A 9,276-nucleotide genomic window follows, 5' to 3' on the forward strand; every position below is an offset into this window, starting at 1 on the left:
CCATTGAGATAATAATCTGCCTCCTTGTTCTTGCCGCCAATGTGGATAACCTCACATTTATCTACATTATACTGCATCTGCCATGCATCTGCCCACTTGCTCAACCTGTCCCAGTCACCCTGCAACCTCCTTGCATCCACTTCTCAGTTCACACTGCCACCCTGCTTTGTGTCATCTAAATTTGCTAGTGTTACTTTTAATCCAATCATCTAAATCATTATATATTGTAAATAGTTGCGGCCCCAGCACCGAGCCTTGCGGCACTCCACTCGCTACTGCCTGCCATTCTGACAGGGACCTGTTTATTCCTACTCTTCGTTTCCTGTCTGCCAACCAATTCTCTATCCATGTCAATACCCTACCCCCAATACCATGTGCTCTCATTTTGTGGGACCTTATCAAAGGCTTTCTGAAAGTCCAGATACACTACATCCACTGGCTTTCCTTCATCCATTTTACTTGTCACATCCTCAAAAAATTCCAGCAGATTAGTCAAGCAGGATTTCCTCTTCATAAATCCATAGATCACTAACATCAGTTCTACGTATCTCAGATCAGTGTGCTTTCAGAATAAGTCGAGGGATCCAAAAATTAAGTGTAATAATTGTAGAAAGTGTGGCATTTTAAGGGTCATAGAAACAAGTGCAGATGATACAAAGCTGGGTGGCGGTGTGAACTGTGAGGAAGATGCTATGAGGTTTGCAGGGCGACTTGGACAGGTTGTGTGAGTGGGCGGATGCATGGCAGATGCAGTTTAATGTGGATAAGTGTGAGGTTATCCACTTTGGTGGTAAGAATAGGAAGGCAGATTATTATCTGAATGGTGTCAAGTTAGGAAAAGGGGACGTACAACGAGATCTGGGTGTCCTAGTGCATCAGTCATTGAAAGGAAGCATGCAGGTACAGCAGGCAGTGAAGAAAGCCAATGGAATGTTGGCCTTCATAACAAGAGGAGTTGAGTATAGGAGCAAAGAGGTCCTTCTGCAGTTGTACAGGCCCCTAGTGAGACCGCACCTGCAGTACTGTGTGCAGGTTTGGTCTACCAATTTGAGGAAGGATATTCTTGCTATTGAGGGCGTGCAGCGTAGATTTACTAGGTTAATTCCCGGAATGGCGGGACTGTCATATGTTGAAAGACTGGATCGACTAGGCGTGTATACACTGGAATTTAGAAGGATGAGAGATCTTATCGAAACGTATAAGATTATTAAGGGGTTGGACACGTTAGAGGCAGGAAACATGTTCCCAATGTTGGGGGAATCCAGAACAAGGGGCCACAGTTTATGAATAAGGGGTAGGCCATTTAGAACTGAGATGAGGAAAAACTTTTTCGGTCAGAGAGTTGTGAATCTGTGGAATTCTCTGCCTCAGCAGGCAGTGGAGGCCAATTCTCTGAATGCATTCAAGAGAGAGAGCTAGATAGAGCTCTTAAGGATAGCGGAGTCAGGGGGTATGTGGAGAAGGCAGGAACGGGGTACTGATTGAGAATGATCAGCCATGATCACATTGAATGGCGGTGCTGGCTCGAAGGGCCGAATGGCTTCCTCCTGCACCTATTGTCTATTGTCATAGAAAGAAGCAGGAGTAGGCCATTTGGCCCTTCGACCCAGCACCGCCATTCAATATGATCAAGGCTGATCATCCAAAATCAGGACCCTGTTCTTGCTTGTTCCCCATATCACAATCACAATAAAACTTTATTAGCCAAGTATGTTTTGCAACATACGAGGAACTTCATTTGCCATACAGTCATAACAATAAAAAGCAACAGGACACACAAAATACATTTTAACATGAACATCCACCACAGTGACTCCTCACGGTGATGGAAGGTGAAAAGCAGTTCAATCTCTCCCTTCTTTGTCCTCCAGCGGTTGGGGGCTCTAACCTTCCGTTGTCGGGATGATCTTGACTCCCATAGCCGGCGGCGAGGCTTCCTCATCGGGGTGATCAAGCTCCTTCATCGGGGGGGGATCTCAGCTCCCTCGCGCCGGCGATCTACCCCGGGTCGGGAACAGTCGAACCTCGTGCAGCTTTTGGAGCTCCCGACCGGTCTCAACCCGAGAATGCGAGCTCCTGATGTTAACGTCCATTGGAGCCTCGATCCCAGGCAAGGGATCGCAGGCTCAGATGGTAAGTACATGCCCTCGCGGGGACTCAAGGTCAGTCCCAGGCAAGACCACCAGTTCCGTGATGTTAGGCCGCAGAGCGACCAGAGATACGATCCGGAAAACAATCGCATCTCCGGCAAGGTAAGAGATTGAAAAAAAGTTTCCCCCGACCCCCTCTCTCACCCCCCACATAAAACAAACCAGAGAACATTTACACAAACTTTTAAAACTTACCAAAAATAACAAAAAGAGTTTGAAAAGGACAGACAGACTGTAGGCGAGGCAGCCAACGTGCGGCGCCCCCTGGAGGTCACTTGATTCCTGTAGGCCTAAGAGCTAAAACTAACTCTCTCTTGAAAACATCCAGTGAATTGGCCTCCGCTGCCTTCAGTGGCATTGAATTCCAGATTCACAACTCTCTGGTTGAAAAGTTTTTTCCTCTTCTCAGTCCCAAATGGCCTACCCCTTATTCTTAAACTGTGACCCCCCCTGGTTCTGGACTCCCCCAACATCGGGAACATTTTTCCTGCATCTAGCCTGTCCAATCCCTTAAGAATTTTATATGTTTTATTATATGTTTCAATAAGATCGAATATATACTGTAAGTGACAATAATAAACCTAACCGTATTATAACCCCTATCCAAGGTATTTATTCACCAAGTGCTGGAGTATCTCAGCAGGTCAGGCAGCATCTCAGGAGAGAAGGAATGGGTGACGTTTCTGGTCGAGACCCTTCTTCCTTCACAAAATGCTGGAGTAACTCAGCAGGTCAGGCAGCATCTCAGGAGAAAAGGAATGGGTGACGTTTCGGATCGAGACCCAATCTGAAGAAGGGTCTCGACTCGAAACATCACCCATTCCTTCTCTCCAGAGATGCTGCCTTACCTGCTGAGTTACTCCAGCATTTTGTGAATAAACACTTCGAAGGAGTGGTTCGTTTGCTCCTTTGGTGTTAACGGGGAAGGGGGGAGGGAATCCTGCTTTATGAAAGGTTAGAACATCACACTTGTGTTTCAGCAACATAACATGTTATCAGAAGAAGGGTCTCGACCCGAAACGTCACCCATTCCTTCTCTCCTGAGATGCTGCCTGACCTGCTGAGTTACTCCAGCATTTTGTGAATAAATACCTTCGATTTGTACCAGCATCTGCAGTTATTTTCTTACATAACCCCTATCCAGATCAGTGCCCTCAAATTCACCTTTACATTTCCTGTTATTCCTTATCCATATGGTGTTCTGAAGAATAAGTTCGACCAATTCTCCAATTGCCACCGTCAAATAATATAAATGAGCAGTAAAACGCAGAGACTCAGTCTGCTCGGTCTGCATAAACCTACCTGATCTCCCGGTTGCTAAACACTTTAACTCCCCCTCCCATTCCCACACCGACCTCTTTGACCTGGGCCTCCTCCATTGTCAGAGTGAAGCCCAGAGTAAATTGGAGGAATATCCCATATTTCGCTTGGGCAGCTTCTACCCCAGTGGTGTGAATATTGAAGATGGACACAAAATGCTGCCTGTCCCGCTGAGTTACTCCAGCATTATGTGTCTATCCGCAGTCTTTCCAAATCTGCATTGGTAAACTCCAGTTGTCCTTCTGCAGTTGTAAAGGGCCCTAGTGAGACCGCACCTGGAGTACTGTGTGCAGTTTTGGTCTCCAAATTTGAGGAAGGATATTCTTGCTATTGAGGGCGTGCAGCATAAGTTTACTAGGTTAATTCCCGGAATGGTGGGACTGTCATATGTTGAAAGACTGGAGCGGCTAGGCTTGTACACACTTGAATTTAGAAAGATGAGAGGAGATCTTATCGAAACATATAAGATTATTAAGGGGTTGGACACGTTAGAGGCAGGAAACATGTTCCCAATGTTGGGGGAGTCCAGAACAAGGGGCCACAGTTTAAGAATAAGGGGTAGGCCATTTAGAACTGAGATGAGGAAAAACTTTTTCAGTCAGAGAGTTGTGAATCTGTGGAATTCTCTGCCTCAGAAGGCAGTGGAGGCCAATTCTCTAAATGCATTCAAGAGAGAGCTAGATAGAGCTCTTAAGGATAGCGGAGTCAGGGGGTATGGGGAGAAGGCAGGAACGGGGTACTGATTGAGAATGATCAGCCATGATCACATTGAATGGCGGTGCTGGCTCGAAGGGCCGAATGGCTATTGTCTATTGCCTATTGAATTTCCAGTAAAAAATATTTATAGATCTCAGTGGATGCATTTACTAATGTTACTTTTATTCCAAATGACATTATGAAAATATGAACATCTCAGAACATTTTATAATTCCAAACATGGGAAAAAAAGTTCAAGGAACCCATCAGTATGACGAAGAGCGTAAATTGAACAATGACCTTTCGTCCTTCATGAATAAAAGATCTTGTCAAGTTTTCAACTGATGCTAAAAAGTTGGGTTTTTTTTACAAAAAAACGAACAAGAAGTTGGCATTCTTAACCGCTGGTGAAGCGCTGGTAATGCCTCAGTTTCTTGGCTTGCTGAACAGACTGTTGAGCATAGAAGTTGGGAGGTCATGTTGCAGTTGTATAAGACGTTGGTGAGGCCACGTTTAGAGTATTGTGTTCAGTTCTGGGCACCGTGTTATAGGAAAGATGTGGTCGCTGGAAAGGGTACAGAGAAGATTTACGAGGATGTTGCCAGGACGAGAGGGTCTGAGCTCTTGGGAGAGGTTGAGTGGGCTGGGACTCTATTCCTTGGAGTGCAGGAGGATGAGGGGTGACCTTACAGAGGTGTGTGTGGAATGATCATGAGTGGAATAGATTGGGTAGATGCACAGTCTCTTGCCCAGAGTAAGTGAATCGAGGACTAGAGGACACAGGTTCAAGGTGAAGGGGAAACGATTTAATAGGAATCTGAGGGGTAACTTTGTCACACAAAGGGCGATGGGTGTATAGAACAAGCTGCCAGAGGAGGTAGTTGAGGCAGGGACTATGCCAACGTTTAAGAAACAGTTAGACAAGTACATGGATAGGACAGGTTTGGAGGGATATGGACCAAATGCGTGCAGGTGGGACTAGTGTAGATGGGACATGTTGGCCGGTATGGGCTAGTTGGGCCGAAGGGCCTGTTTCCACGCTGTATCACTCTATGACTTTATGAGATTGAAAAATTTCACTGCAATAATTTTCACCAGCGATTCACTTAATTATATTGGTCCCCTATTACAGTATTGTCATTTTTAATACATCGTTTCCACTTACAACCTCAGTTGAAACCAAGCGCTCGTTAAAGTCAACCAAAATTATTACTTTAAGAAAAAAAAATCAAAAGTTATGTAGAGCCAATCTAAATATGTCATTTGAGCAGATCCACTTGTCGTTCTCATTTTTCAGAAGAAATAATTGATGAAAGCCCATCACGGGGTCATCGTCCACCTACGGAAGAAATTGACATTTTAAATCATTCTTAAAAATAGATAAATATAAAATTTAATTTCAGAGTCATAGGACGCGGAAACAGGCCCTTCGGCCCAACTTGCCCACACCGACCAACATGTTCCAGCTACACTAGTCCCACCTGCCTGTGTTTGGCCCATATCCCTCCAAACGCACGGTGGCGCAGCGGTAGAGTTGCTGCCTTACAGCGAATGCAGCGCCGGAGACTCAGGTTCGATCCCGACGACGGGCGCCGTCTGTACGGAGTTTGTACGTTCTCCCTGTGACCTGCGTGGGTTTGCTCCGAAATCTTCGGTTTCCTCCCACACTCCAAAGACGTACAGGTCTGTAGGTTAATTGACTGGGTAATATGTTTAAAAAAATTGTCCCTAGTGTGTGTAGGATAGTGTTAATGTGCGGGGATCGCTGGGCTGCGCGGACTCGGTGGGCCGAAGGGCCTGTGTCCGCGCTGTATCTCTAAATCTAAAAACAAAAACCTAAATCTAAACCTGTCCGATCCATTACATATGGGCCTTGCAGTAGTAAGATGACGTATTCAATGCTACTTTGTCACAGTGAAATTATTTTTGCATGAAGTTCAGTAAAAATCATACTTTAGTGCTAGAGTGTAGGAAATAGTAGATTACAGTAGACCAAAGCACTAAGTTCCAGGAGCAGAATGAGGCCATTCGGCCCATCAAGTGTACTCCACCATTCAATCATGGCTGATCTATCTCTCCTAACCCCAGTCTCCTGCCTTCTCCCCATCATTTCTGACACCGTTACAAATCAACAATCCATCTATCTCTGCCTTAAAAATATCCACTGACTTGGCCTCCACAGCCTTCTGTGGCAATGGATTCCACAGATTCACCCCTCCCTCTGAATGAAGAAATTCCTCCTCATCTCCTTCAGTTTAGTTTAGTTTAGTATAAAAATACAGCGTGGAAACAGGCCTTTTGAGCCCACCGAGTCCACGCCCACCAGCAATCCCTGCACACTAACATTATCCTACGCACGCTGGGGTAAATTTACAATTTTACCAAGCCAATTAGCCTACAAACCTGTACGTCTTTGGAGTGTGGGAGAAATCCGGAGCGCCTGGAAAACCCCCCATACAGTTCAAGATCTTATGGACTTATGGACTCAGTGTGTTAAAGGGTCTGTTTCCATGCTGTGCCTCTAACCTATCTACTAAAACTCTTGTTTGTTTGTTTGTTTGTTCCTGACCTTCAGCCAAAATGGTACACAATAATGCGACAATTTTAGGCCCACCTTACTCACCGTCGTCCCTTTGGTGCTAATGGAAGAAGTTTCATTGAAATCTGTTATATTTTTAGCTATTCACATTTTAAAAGTTTAAATCTATCTCCTAGGGAGGGAGGGGGAGGGAGGATAAGGGGGGTTGAGGGGGATGGAGTGGGGGGGGGGGGGGGGAGGGGAAGAGGGAAATGGGGGAGGGGAAATGGGGGAGGGGGAATGGGGGAGGAAGAGGGGGAGGGAGAAGGGGGAAAGGAAGGGGGAAGGGGAGGGAGAGGGGAGGGCAGGGGAGATGGGATGGGGAGGGGCGGAGGGGGAAGGGTGGAGGGAAGGGCGAGGGAGGGAGTGGGGGAAGGGAGGGAATGGGGGAGGGAGGGGCGGGGGAGGGAGGGAGGGGGGAGGGAGGGGCAGAGAGAAGGGGGAGGGGAAAGGGCGGAGGGAGGGCGAGGGAGAGGGGGAGGAGGGAGGGAGACGCGGAGGGCAGGGAGGGAGGGGGAGGAGGGAAGGATAAGGAGGGTTGAGAGGGATGGAGTGGGGGGGAGGGGAAGAGGGAAATGAGGGAGGGCAGAGAGGGAGGGCAGAGAGGGAGGGCAGGGAGGGAGGGGCAGGAGGGAAGGGGAGGGAGAGGAGGGGCGGAGGGAAGGGCGAGGGAGTGGGGGAGGGAAGGATGAGGGGGGAGTGAGGGAGGGGGGGAGGGAGGGAGGGAGGGAGGGAGGGAGGGAGGGAGAGGGGGAGGGGAGGGGAGGGGAGGGGAGGGGAGGGGAGGGGAGGGGAGGGGAGGGGAGGGGAGGGGAGGGAGGCGGAAGGCGGGGAGAGGGGAGCAGGGGGAGGAGATGGTGCTGCACCAATGCAGGAGAGGTTTGGGTCCCACTTGGTCTGGTCTAAACTAAGAACAAAATTAAAGGCACACCTCTGACAAACCCAAGCCAGACCAAGGTAAAGGAATAACCAGAGGGATTTCGTATCTCTGAAGTGAGCTCCCTGCTCACCTTTAGCTGTCCGACCACCATGCTGAGAACACAATTGTACGGTGCCGGTTGATGGTCCTCGGCTGTAATGTTGTGCTGGATTTTCTGGAATGGTAGACTCTGCAGTTTCAAACAAAAACAGCTAAAACATTCACTGTGGAGGAAGGAGCTGCAGGCGCTGGTTTAAACCGAAGATAGACACAGAAAAGCTGGAGAAACTCAGTGGGTCAGACAGCATCTCTGGAGGAAAGGAATAGGTGCAGTGCCATTCAATATGATCATGGCTGAAAGATCCAAATCACTGGGGCGGAATAAAGCCAGAATAAAGGGGCGGCCATTTAAAACTGAGTTGAGAAGGAACTTGTTCACCCAGAGAGTTGTGAATTTGTGGAATTCTCTGCCACAGAGGGCAGTGGAGGCCAAATCACTGGATGAATTTAAGTGAGAGTTAGATAGAGCTCTGGGGGCTAGCGGAATCATGGGACATGGGGAGAAGTCGGGCACAGGTTACTAATTGTGGATGATCAGCCATGATCACAATGAATGGCGGTGCCTGCTAGGTAGCGCACAGCGCACAGATTGGGTAAATAATAATACTTTACCCCCAAGTATATAACCAGGGGGTATAACCAAAGTGCTGGAGTAACTCTGCGGGTCAGGCAGCATCGCTGGAGAACATGGATAGGTGACGTTCCGGGTTGGGTAGTACAGGAAAGCCACCAATAGACATATACTGTGTAGGAAGGAACTGCAGATGCTGGTTTAAACCGAAGACAGACACAAAATGCTGGAGTAACTCAGCGGTTCAGGCTGCATCTCTGGAGAGAAGGCATTGTGGAGGAGGAGGATGAGGGTTTAAGAGTTAACGTGTACAGATTGCATGTTGCGTCTGGTGAGCCTGCTTTACTTACTTAGAATCGCTAGCTCAAGTATAACAGGTTGTTTTGCAGAGGTTGTTGTTGAGACTAAAGGGTAAGGACCAGATACCACGTAGTACTGCAGTGAACAACAAGTTCCAAACAATAAGAACCGGTGCAGAAATGTGCTGATTGTGTGATTGTATAAATATACGGCCGGTGCCCAAAATAATTGCGTGGGACCGCGAGGACCTAGCAAGTATGTGACCTTACTTGCAGTGGCTCTCCCACACCCTCTAGCGTAATAAAGTTGTGTCTTTACTATCCTTTGTATATGCACATTCCTTGTATATACACACATACTTGGCCAATAAACGTATTCATTCAGTGTCTGACGGTGTTTGTTATTTGAGAGCGTGGACATTAACAGCATGGGTGATGTTTTGGGCCGAGCCCCTTCTTCTCTACTCACAGCTATTTTCTCCATGATTGCAGCTTTTCCCTGGAAAGGTTGACCTTCCCACGTTAAGCACGAACAGTCGCTCTGGAAGTGGAAAGAATTATCCCAAATTTAAGCAGATGTTCAAAGTCTTTCAGACTGAAAAATCGGCAGGCACACCAAGTTTGTTGCACTCTTTTACTCTTTCACGTGCCAGAAATCAGATAGAGTCATAGTCATAGTACCA

At 47.5% G+C, this 9,276-nt stretch overlaps 1 protein-coding gene across 1 annotated transcript; it reads right to left on the reverse strand.

Annotated features, from left to right (window-relative positions):
* Positions 1-4,346: 4,346 nt before the first annotated feature.
* Positions 4,347-9,128, reverse strand: LOC144608810 (nuclear transport factor 2-like). The gene is made up of 3 exons (XM_078426953.1): positions 9,063-9,128; positions 7,755-7,853; positions 4,347-5,505 (listed from the first exon to the last, which is right to left on the reverse strand). The coding sequence occupies exons 1-3, from the start codon at positions 9,075-9,077 to the stop codon at positions 5,395-5,397; spliced, it is 225 nt and encodes a 74-aa protein (XP_078283079.1). The 5' UTR covers positions 9,078-9,128; the 3' UTR covers positions 4,347-5,394.
* Positions 9,129-9,276: the final 148 nt, after the last annotated feature.

The sequence above is a fragment of the Rhinoraja longicauda genome, chromosome 2 (genome assembly GCF_053455715.1).
Source record: "Rhinoraja longicauda isolate Sanriku21f chromosome 2, sRhiLon1.1, whole genome shotgun sequence".
NCBI classification, from domain to species: domain Eukaryota; kingdom Metazoa; phylum Chordata; class Chondrichthyes; order Rajiformes; family Arhynchobatidae; genus Rhinoraja; species Rhinoraja longicauda.